The sequence below is a fragment of the Dendrobates tinctorius genome, unplaced genomic scaffold (assembly GCF_039654945.1).
Source record: "Dendrobates tinctorius isolate UK_male_01 unplaced genomic scaffold, ASM3965494v1 ptg000003l, whole genome shotgun sequence".
In the NCBI taxonomy this organism is placed as follows: domain Eukaryota; kingdom Metazoa; phylum Chordata; class Amphibia; order Anura; family Dendrobatidae; genus Dendrobates; species Dendrobates tinctorius.
This window is the reverse complement of record NW_027361671.1, coordinates 36,179,782-36,192,201: the sequence shown is the minus strand read 5'-3', so window position 1 is coordinate 36,192,201 and position 12,420 is coordinate 36,179,782. Positions and strand designations below refer to the sequence as shown.

The following is a 12,420-nucleotide window of genomic DNA, read 5'->3' as shown; positions in this document are numbered from 1 at the left end:
TCCTTTTTCACCATGCTGTTCACTGCAAGACTCTGAGTCCTCCGCCCTGCTCCGCTGCTCCTGGCCCGCGCCCCTGGCTTCCACGTCACCAGGCGGGACCTGAACGTGTGACGACTGCTGCACCACTGACCTCCTTCCTGAACGAGACCTGGCTCGATCCCCAGACCCGGACCAGCCAGCCCGGTCCGTTTCACCATCCTGCAGACTTTCAGACAGCCCCTCATTGCTGCCCGCCGTTCTCCTTGCCTCCCGATGATTAACTGGGCCAGGCAGCACGTCTTCATATTGCCCCTGCCTGCCCGCTGAGAACCGCTGTCTGGCGCTCTGTCTGGCAGGTACCCTGGCAGGAACCTCACCAGGAGTACCTGCCGTGCCAGCCCCTTCCGGGTTCATCACCGCTGCCGCCTCTGCTTCTCTCTTCCCCCGCCGATGGCCGACCATGGCCCACCCGGGAGGCCCTGTGCCCATCTGTCGCCCCACGGTCCTGCAATGCAGGCCGCACTGCCTGAGCAGGTCGTACTTCCTGTACAGCCTGCACTTCTGGCGCAGCACTCGACTCTCGCACTCACACCGCCACGCCCACCATCCGCAGGGTCCCTGGAGAGGATGCGGAGCCTGCGCCTGCTGCGCGCTGTCACCTCAAGGGAAAGCCACTCTGGAGGCCTGGTCCGCCTGCCCCGCTGGCTCATCCCTGATCCCTCTGAGGCCCCGAGGATGGAGGACAACAGCTGGGCTTCAAGCCATCCTCCCCCTCCTGGAGCGGGCGACGTCTTGGAGCCGGGCCATAAGCGCATCCACAGACTCCATGAGGTAAGAGATGCTGACGTCTTCCTGTCTTGGTTACCAAAGGTGGAATGGCGGTTTTCCCACACTTTCCACCCACTACCCCTGCAAACCCCGCCCACAAACTCCTCCCACTCCCCTTCTATAACCAGTCACAACCTCAGCATCATAACAAGTTTGAAAACCTCCCCGCCAATCGCAGTCATGGGGGGCTTTCATGAAGCTGCGCCCTATTCCCACCCCCATCTGGATCTGCGCTGCTGATAACAGCGGCAGCTTATGCATACTGAAAGATCCGTTACTGATCTATTACAGATCGTTCTGTCTGCATCTGAAGAGGTAGGCCTGTGTACATATACTATCAAATAAACGTTGATCTGCAAACAAGTAGCTGAACGTCATGGTAGTTTAATGTTGGTTCATGTAAGTGGACCCCAATCACAAAAAATCCAGTGTATTTTAGATTCTGCGCTCAAGTGTTACATCTTCTTTGCTACAGATGCCACTAAAGGGAGCTTAAAGGGATTGTCTGGCCATATTAATACTGTATGGGTGCAGTAGATGGAATGAAAATTACAAATTAATGCACACTCACATGTCGTCATACCTGTAGATCAGGCACAGGCAGCTCTGGTGCTTTATGTAGGACCATAATCCGAAATATCACCATTCCTCTGTCACAGCACCACAGCACCTGTGATTGGCTGCAGCGGTCAGATGATTTTCAGCCTGGAACAACTACTAAAACCACCTTCGCTGGAACCACAGTGGTGAGAATAGGTGAGTATACATCAATTTGTTATTTTTCCCCTACTCATGGCCCCTGTAAAATATTTAGTATGGTTCAAAAAACCTATATTAAAGGGCTAGTATTGAGAATATAGTACAGTATGTGATAACCTGTCAATTACTAGAGGGGTGGATCCAACCACAAAAACTGTGGGCGAAATCTAATGTACTGACATACTATAAATTAGACCTTCAGCACGCTGCACGTTGTCACCTATTCTGTGGATGGGTTTGAACTTGCAATGTTCATATAACCTCTTCAATAAAAAATGGATTTATCCCAAGTAGCATGAAACCCAAAAATAAAATATTTTAAGTAATCTTCTAATCTTAGTATTCAACTCTATGACTGTGTGGAGGAAAGCAAGTGATCAGGAGATCTGTAATAGAAAAATGCATTTTTCCCACTATTAAGAAATATTGTGTACTTGACACAGAAATGTTAATTAGTTTAGTAAAAAATATACGCTATGTAAAGTGGCCCACAGGTTATAGATCTTTAAATAGCAGAGTAACCAAAGGAGTATGATGTTGCCCAGTAGTGGATTTGCGCACAGTGGTACCTGGAGCGAGCATCATGTTACAACAAGTAGGCAATTTGTATACTTCAGGCCACATTCCCACTAGACGTGTCCAGCCTTACTCAAAACACTTGCAATGAGTGCGGCCGATCACTTGTAGTTGGGCACATGACCAAATGTATGCAAATCCCATGCTTGCATTAGGCGCCTGCTGCCGACATGGGAAAAGTCTGCGGTTACATAAAGTGACTACAGACTTGTACCCTAAGGCTGGGCAACCTACTTAAATCTGAGCACTTTAATGAAAAAACACCTATAGACTGACTATTACCAGTGTTGCCTGTATAAATGCTGAAAATTAACTTTACATTTAGATATTAAAAAAAATCCCCTACTGAAAACAGTTTTACAATATTCTCTGCATGTAGGATGGAAGTGTAATAATGACTCTTTCCCCAGAAGACATACCGCTTGTTTGTTTTTCAGCTAGAAGTTCAGGACGTTTTGTCTTTCAAGCATCACATTTCAATCATCGTGCCAAAGGCATAAATTAGGGGCGAGACCTACTCAGAATAAGCATCAAAATCTGAGCAGAAAAGTAATTTGCATTATTAAGGTTAAAGAGAGATATTCTCCAGGGAAAGCCAGTTAGCATTAGGATGCATCAATGTTCCTAGCGGCAGAGCTCCACGAGTGCACGTCATTGGTATAAAACTATATAGGCATAACCCAATTATGAGCCGCGATGATATCAGAATGGAAGGCGCAGACGCCGTATTACTGACAGATTAACCTCTTAGTGGGTTCAGCTTTGCTTGTGTAAACACTGCCCATTTGCATATAGGTTATACATATTAAAATAGTCATTCTAAATGTCACTAAATTATGGATAACATGAGTACGCTATTGCGTAAAATGAATAGCGAGGAATAAAACAGTATACGTAACTCAAAAATAGAAGCGGAAACCATCAGGAAGTCTTAAGAAACTCTCGCCAGGAAAGACGCGCCAAGCTATAGGTGTCCACTCGGTGAAAAATGTATATTTCGGACTGATGTGTGCATTGAAATCAGCTGGCTGGAGAGAACGAATGAGACATGTGGGCCAAGAAGGCAGTAAGGGAGGCGAGGAGCATACTAGTGGACCACAGAGCAATGCATGTAGTATCAGCAGGAAACGGACACTACCAAGATCTCCTACAACTCACCATCATCACATAGTAATAAGAATGAAATAAAGACGTGGACAAGTTTGATAGCGTCCATAAATGTTATTGCAACTGTTTTCATGTTCTTGGAATTCACTTAATATTGTACATTGGGGCTGGATACAACTGTTTAATGAAAACGCCATCAACATCCTGACAGCCCATCACAACGCTCCGCCGGAAGTTCTTTAATGACACATTGCTCCTGGTTATTTTTCGGTGTAGACATTTCAGCCATCACCCAATGACCAAGCAAAACACTCGTTCGCCAATAATTAGATTTTTATCAATACATAATGTAATTGTCAGCACATGGTCCGGTATACACAGATAACATGCGCAGTATATGATCCTTAGCAATAACTTGTATAACTTTTACCACTAAGACAAGAAAGGCAAACTATTTCATTGGAAATAAATGGGCAGAAAGTAAAAATAAACTGTTAAGATATGAATTGCATAGCGTATGCTCTATTCTATCATCCAAAACGTTAAAGATGGACAGAGACCCACATACCAGTATTCCTCAGTGGAAGCGGGGGAGCTGCATCCAAACAGGAGCATGTGATGGGTGGTATCCATATTGGCATGAGGTCTGAAGTCAACTAGGATAAGAACACAATGTATTTGTTAATAAAAACAACAATTAAACAGCAGCTATATTCATTGTGTTCTGCACAGTTCACACAAGCTACTGATGACTACTACATGGCCCTTAAAGGGATTGTCCACTACTTCTACCTCCTCCTAGCATACTGTATTCCCCGTGTAAAAACTTGTATATACTTGTATATACACATGTCAATCACTTACGCCATCCAAGCAATAATGTCATCGGGTCTCCTGGCGCTCATGTGACATTGCTATGCCACGTGAGCACTGCAGCCAGTGATGGGCTCTGTTGCTCACACTTCAGATAAACAACTTTTGCCCAAGTAATATGTCATCACTGCGGTCCATCAGTGGCTGCTGATTGTTATGCCACATAAGTGCTGCAGCCGATGTCATGCTAGTGCCGGCATGACAAGGTACTAAGGCAGGGGGCAGGTGTAAGTTTTTTTATTTTTCAAGGGGAACACCACCATTTAAAAATGGGTTGTCCAAGAAGATATTTGAAGTCTGTTAAATATCTTTAGTAGGTACAGATATTATGGCTGCAAATTTTTATTCATTCAACATTCAGATTAAGAAGGAGTTGTCCTAGCAGTGGGCCACCCCGCTAAGTAAAGTCCCAATGTCATGGTCACTGAGCCATACACCCTAATCAGGGAGAGGTACACCCTGGTGTAATACTTGGTGGATGACCATTTTATCTTATGAATGAGCAGCTAAAGAAAGAAAATCTCTAGTCATAAATAAAGAACAAAAGCAGAGAATTATATGTGCTCCCCAAATATGAGTAACATATATGGAAAAAGAGGTGTCAGTCTAAGAGTGGAACCCACGAATCTCAACATGGTGATGAGATGTTGTCTGTGTGCCACAAACTACAAATTACAGAAAACAGTCTATATTAGAATGGCAGATCTTCCAAAAAAGTGCAGTTCATAGAAGCTTCTGTGCTCAGTTTATAATTTTATTTTAACTAATAAAACTAAAATCTTGGCCAAGATATTTATGCTTATACAAAGCCAATATCCTGAGGAGTAATTCAGAGGATTGAGGATCGTTCTATTTATTTTGCTTTAATTGGAAACTGGAGAAGAAAAAATTAAAATAAATGTCTATATACTGTAGCTTCATAAGTGTTTGAGCTTTTGGAATGCCAGATAAAGAACATGCATTCATTTTCAACATTTTACAAAATTAAAAAAAAAAAATAAAATCAGAAAAGAAAATACAGATGGTTATTAACGATTACACGCTGTAATTTTCAACACCAATAATTCTACAGAAACTGTCATCTTTATATAAACGGTAGTAATGCTCAGCCTACAGAATGACGGATACAATACACAGACAATGGCCTCTAAGAAGGAACAATGCTAGACAGGAAACAGCTGCCTCTAGTAACAAAACAGACATGACATGATATGAAAAATAAAAACATGTCAAACACATACAAGGGAGGGATGCCTCTTCTGTTATATTTTTGCTTACAGTAGAAAAACTTGATACCAGTTTTGTGAAGTCACATCAAGTTGTTCTACCAACTTACAGTCCAATCTACGGTAGATACAATACTGACAGGGCAACTTCTAATTGAAGAGATGACTAATACTGTCAAAACTAGGATGGGGAGCCAATGTTTCTATAACGCTACTACTATTCAATTTGGTAACATTTAAGGCAATAAAAAGGAAAAACAAAAATGGCAGTTTAGTTTTCATAAAATTTTTGCCGACAGTGTGCTGTGATCACAACACAGATGACAAGTTATGCCACTAAAGGGGCTTAAAGAAGTTGTCCACTACATTTTTGGTATAGGCCATCAATGTCTGACTGGTCAGTGTCCGACACTCAGCATGCCTGCCGATCAGCTGTTGTCGGTGTAAGTGGCCGCCGGCCAGAACTGCTTGATTGTGGAGATGTTTTGTCTTCTAAGTGTATGTTGCACACGTTGCGGATTTGGCCCTGCGGATCCGCAGCAGTTTTCCATGCGGTGTACTGTGCCATGTAAACCTATGGAAAACCAAATCTGCTGTGCACATGCTGCGGAAAATTCCGCGCAGATTTGCAAAGGTTTATTTTCCGCAGCATGTCAATTCTTTGTGCGGAATCCACAGCGTTTTTACACCTCTTCCACTATAGGAATCCGCAGGTGTAAAAACGCAGGCGAAATCCACACAAAATCTGCAGAAAATCCACACAAAATCTGCACTAAATCCGCAGGTCATTTTACCTGCGGATTCAGCCAAATCTGCGCAGAAAAATCTCCAGCCAAATCCACAACGTGTGCACATACCCTAATAATGACTGCGGCTGGATACTACACATCCGCCTCATATTCATATCAATAGGAAGCCGATGTGCACCATGGCAAGATGGCCACTGTCAGAAGACTGAGCATCTCTACTACTGAGCAGTTCCGGCGGGCAGACTCTGACATGGAGAACAGCTGATCGTAGGGAGTGCCAGTTGTCTAACCCCGACCAATCGGACATTGATGACCTGAGATTAGGTCATCAATGAAAAAGTAGTAGACAACCTCTTTAAGGCGAACATGCAATTTATCAGGATCCCACCACTCCTAGGGCGCAATGAGCGAGTTACAGCTCAGTCGGTGAGAAGGGCTGTCAGTATTGTTATAGGTTTGCCCAGCAGCTCAATCATGATGGGTCTGCTGGATTACCTCCAGGTGTCACACTTGCGAAACTCTGACCTCGAACTGTGACCTGTTTACTCTTTTATCTTGCCTATCTGTTTATGAAGAACTTTCTTCACATTTGACCCTGGACCCCTTGACTTCCCGGCCTCATTGCTTGTCTGTGAGAAGTGACGTTTACAAGCATCACAATTTCACACTTAAAATCCGAGATTTGAAGCAGGCAAGTAACATGGTAAAACCACTTCTTAGGATATAAGCTTTGGCCCCACCTTGTCACCCAATGATTACATTGTGCGGCTCCTGAGGCTGAGCATTCTGTATGCACTATAGGTGTTTGAACTTCCTTTCACAGACTTACATTATTTATTGTGTATTTTGGAAAGGACATTGGACAATGGGAAGATGGCATAACCCAAATCACTTCTAAAAATGACTTTTGGTACATCAAGTAACGTGCAATTTTCTCATTCATTATAGTGGCCATCAGGTGAGCGTGGGTTCATTGAAATATAAGTTGTGCTGCTTCCAATGTGTACAGTCTTTACATCCAGCCACCAGACACACTGCAACCAGTTTCCGGTGGAAGTATGATCTATCCTAAGGATATGTAATCAATACCTGAGTAGTGGACAACCCCTTTAAAGTATTAGCATATTAAAAAAAAAAAAAAAAACCTGGCTGCGAGTGATTTTCACTTGCTTCCCACTTGTATTTTGATGGAGGAAGCAGATTTCAACCTGCCATTGTGAAGGTCTGCCAAGAGTTTAGACTGGGCAGAAAAACAAAATATAATCATATTAGAACAGCATTTTTTGCCAACCGTGAAAGTACACACCGAAATGTAAAAAATGAGATTCAAAAATACTGGTGCACCTTCCGAAAAGAATACAGTGGAGAAACCAGTTACAGCCGAATGCTAGAAAATTCAGCTATCCAACACAATGGAAAACAAAGACTATTCCCCATTCAGTTTTTTTTTTTGCAAACTTGACATTTAAGCAATGGTCAGAGGGAATAAAAATTTCCAGAAAGCAAATATTCAGGCCTTTGCTGTAATAAGGATCCATGGTAGATTTGTATTGGTGTGTCAGACTAGAATAGACCAAGCAAATCTTGTCACATAAGCTGGACGTAGATCCAGTGTAACTCTTCCCAAAAATACGTAGGACCAGAAAAAGTATGGTGCAAAGTTCTTTTCAAAGTTAGAATTTTTGTTCCCCCACATTTAGATGGTGGGGTGGAGAAGAGTCCTCAGGAGGGTCTGGGGGTTACTGGTAAATCATGAGGAGCAAACGGCGCACTGGATCTCATTGTGAGCAAAGAGGTTCAAAAGGCGTCAGAGGGTGTGGAGATGGCACGGAAAACAGCAGCGATTTTAAGAAATGTGATATTTGTAAGCAATTTCAACCTGGAAGGACTGTGGCACTGGAAGGTTCTGCGCCAAAGAGCCATTGGGAGGCTACTAAAAGTGACGGATCTGGCATCTTCCTTGATGTAACCATGCACAGGAATGTGTCTCCTGAATCCCATGGCTTAAAATTTGGGTTTAGGAGAGAAGTGGGTTATATAAAGTTTGGTGAGAAGAGTTGATGGGTCAGTCTTCAAGTAGGGTGGCAGTGGTGTCTATATCCAAGATTAATTCAAGAGAGGTATGGCAATAAAGGATTGTTCCCATAGGAGCCATCGTTTTTGTGTTGAACGTTAGACTTTTTTTTATCTCGTAAAACTCCTTTAATATCGCTATATGTGAAGTCCATAGGTTTGCAGCCCTACACGTCACTTTAAATTCATGTTAGGTCTCAGACATTTCTCATTGTATGTAATCACATCATGCAACGATTTAACATAAACCCGGAGAACGCCAGTATAAATCACCCACAAAGATCACAAAAATTTATAAATGTGTATATATCTTAATAAATGATAGATTAAAGATAAAACAAGATGAATGCATTCATGATGAACATTACAATAGATCATATAATAAATAAGCTGTAAAACTAGACCACCGCCATCGATTTCACCACCAGAGCTCACATTAAATTGTGTCATGCTACAGATTCAATCCGTCAGCGCGGAGAGCGGCAGACATTTGTTTACTGGCCAGTCATGTGAGTGAAAGCTATGGATGGAGATGACAGCTACATTTCTTGGCTGAGTAGCCAGATGTCAGGCTCAATCCTTCCAAGTGTCTCCAGGACACCCTATAGCCATTAATATTCTCGGCAAACTATAAAGTAAACTGCCAGCACAGTGATGTGAAAAAGTATGTCCTCTCCGAAATCTGCAGCTTCACAAATCATGAGATCATTACTATTCATCTGGATCGTTGGCAGCAACTAATCCCGAGCCAGAAAAATACGCCAATATGAAAGACACAATGCAAAAAATATAGGTACTGACTGACTATTATAACCTCCTCTATGCACTATTTTTGTCAGCGCATTTTAAAGGTTGGTAAGGAAAAATCCTTTTCATTTTAAGTATTCAGTGACATTTTTTCAATAACTGTAGAGTAGGATTTGTGCAAAAACAACACTTAAAAAAAACCAAAAAAACAAACGTCGCAATTGTGCTGTAAATGAAACACTATGTTCACGTTTCAATCTCCTGCCATAGACTTTGTAGCCACATGGGTTTTTTTTTGTAAATTATTACAAATGCTAAGAAAAATCCACCTTATTTCTCAAATTTGAGAAATGGTCACTGCTATTTCTACAAACGGTACCCCTCAATGATGCAAACAAATATAAGAAACTTTGTAACATTTCAGAGAAATATTTATTTGCCACTTCTTTGCTCCTCCCACCTCTGGAATTAATTAACCATTCTGAAAAAAAAATAAAAATCCGCCACATTTTTTTTTTTTTTTTTAATAGAGATCACACGGAGTCATAGATTTTCATTAATCCATACACACATCAATTTTAAGAATGGATCCATGTGTTCAGTCCGTGAGACTCAGAGAATGTCCTAATCTCATCTGTTTTACAGATCAGACCCGGCGCCACTGTAATCTATAGGGATCGTTAAAAAAAAACAAAAAAACTGAAGATGTACTTTTTTGTACGTTTTTAACTGTTTATTAAGAGACAATAGACTTGCTTCAGTTTTTAAAGGGAATATGTCAGGAGGTTTTTGTTACCTCATCTGAAAGCAGCCTGCTGTAGGAAAAGATACCCTGAATCCAACGCTGTATCACTTAGAATACTGGGGACAGTCAGTCTGACACAATCAGATCTTTTAGATTTTGCATGAAGCAGAGCTGAGAAAGCTAACCCCGCCCACACCAGGCTCTCTATATATAATGTCCATAGACAGTGAGGTGCTGATCACAGCAGTGGGGGTGTCAGACCAGGAGTGTAGCTGTTGTGTCCAGCAATGATAAGCTCCTGGTACTAAAGCAATTATTGCAAGGAAACTATCGCCAATCACGGAAGTTACTGATGCAGTTAATAATAATATAGATATGGAGAGATATGTGTACCAAAAGAGAAGAACCATTAAGAAATGGGATGATATATGGGCGCCTTGGCTAGACTCACCCGGGTTGGCTCCTTCTAGATTAACATGGATGAGAGTGTTGAGGAGGATATAACCGGAAAACTCTGGCTGTGAGAGACCAGATGCATCGGGAGAGAAGAGAGCTTTTTGTCGGGTGAGGGTGGGGGGTAAGATGGGAGGCATTTTTGTGGGGTTCTATTGTGTTTATGTAATACACTATTTGGGAACTATCCTGTATGTGATTACCTGTTTTTTTCAGTTTTTGAAAATGTTTAATAAAAAATTACCTGATAAAAAGGAAACAATCACCAAGCTTGACAAGAGAGGCAGTGCTGAAATCTGTGTTTTAACTCTTACAGCATGTTGTCTTCAGATTATATGGCATAAACCTGCTGACAGATTCCCTTTACATTTGGATGAGGTAAAAAAAAACAGATGCAAAACGAATGATATACAAGAGAAAAATGGTCGGTTTGACCCATCCATTTCCATTTTGACATCTGTTTGAATCTAGCCCAAGGGTCAGCTCACATTTATAGAGCGCTCTATGCTAAGCACCGCAGTTACGTTTCCAACTAAACTACTAAAAAATGGAGACCACTACTTCTGAGAGATATCTATATAAATTTGCATCATTTTACCAATGAAGAGGATTTTTATTAACCACAAATGGCTGAGAAAAAGCTTTTTTGTTGCTGTCATTATACTGTAATGGCTAGGCTAAGTGCTCATCAGACTACAATAATACAAAACAACTTAGTATGGTCGATTGCCCACTGCTGTACAGAAAGAAGGATTAAGGCCGGGCTCACACTTGCGATTTAAACGGCCGAGTCTCGCATGGTAATACACGGCGCTGCCGCCGGGACTCAGGAGCGGGGCATGCAGCTCCATGTATTGCTATGCGACCGCACGCCCCGCTCCTGAGTCCCGGCGGCAGCGCCGTGTATTACCATGCGAGACTCGGCCGTTTAAATCGCCAGTGTGATCCTGGCCTTAGAGAAACCTTCAGACTATAATGAACTGACAAATTCTCAATTAATCTACAGTAATATCTATCACAACTTTTCCAGAAAGATGGATCCCCCATATACAGCACCACATCTGTCCAATGGCTGCATGTGGTATTGTAGCTCATTCCACATTAGATTGATCGCGGCTGAACTGCAGTACAGCCCAAAGAAAGAAATATTTTCTGGGGAGAAAAAAGCTAATTTGGGCCAGAAACTGAGTTCATACCCGAACCATGAAAAACTGACTTTTTAATATACTAACCTATAAGATAAGAGTCTCCACCAACGACTAACGCCCCTAAACTAACAATATGTGAAAACAAATAAAAATTTCCAATTGGGAAAATAACAAAAAAATATAAATAATATACCATACTTAATAAAGTAATGGAAACAAATAGGGGCAAGCAAATATAACAATTCAATAAATTAAGTTTATTAATAATTACATGCAAATGAATGCATAGTGGTAGGGAGAGGTCAGACTGAAAGACACACATCAGGAAAAGATGATGGAAAAATAATCCATAATAAGGACCCTAAATCCCTGATGTGAGAGGCAAAAACTCCCCAACCTTTGCTCTTTTATGATAATCACATGCATATGAATCAGGCACCTCCTGACAAAGTCCAGTGTTGATGATATAAGCACCAAGGTGCCTGTGCACCCCCCATTTCTCTTCTTCATTTCTCCCTGGTATACAAATGTCGAAAGGTTTATGCATTATCTAGTGTTTGTAGCATAGTATGCTAAGTGTTGGCTTTAGTACGACCCTAGCACTTGAGTGCTCCTTCTAGTCAGTCCTACATTGGTATGGGATTTACGGTATTTGTATTCACAGCTGCTAGGCATAGCCATTAAGCATATTATTAGCAATCTAGCCCTTAATCTTTTATATCTACCATTGTTTTGCATCTTGTCTATTTATATGTTTCTTACATGATTCATAAAAGAGGAAAGATTGGGGAGTTTTTTGCCTCTCACATCAGAGACTTTTTAAGACAGTCTATTTTTTTTCACTGACCCTAGACGAAAAATGTAAAATTCTTGAAGTATTTTGAAATACAATATTTTGCGTTTAATAACATGTTTTATACATTTGCTAGGGGCAAGATCCATATTTCTAAACCTTTTCTCAGGTGATTTGACATGCATTGAACAGACTGACCAGTTTTTTTTTTGTGCACTCATTCTTCCAAGTGTTTAATATTTCCCCAAATTGGAGAAACCGTGTAGATGGTTTTAACCTCTTGAGCTTTACCATTAGACTTGCAGAACATGTTGTTCCAACACCAACTGTTGAAGCAGAAAGCTTTTCAACTGATGCCACAACA

At 41.5% G+C, this 12,420-nt stretch overlaps 1 protein-coding gene across 5 annotated transcripts in view; it reads right to left on the bottom strand.

Moving 5' to 3' along the window:
• Window positions 1-12,420, bottom strand: part of PAM (peptidylglycine alpha-amidating monooxygenase) — a 250,259-nt gene that overhangs the window by 178,200 nt on the left and 59,639 nt on the right. For all 5 annotated transcript variants that reach the window (XM_073545548.1, XM_073545723.1, XM_073545901.1 and 2 more), the window contains exon 5: window positions 3,818-3,905. In XM_073545548.1, coding sequence (XP_073401649.1) covers window positions 3,818-3,905 — 88 coding nt within the window. The remainder of the gene's footprint in view (window positions 1-3,817; window positions 3,906-12,420) is intronic.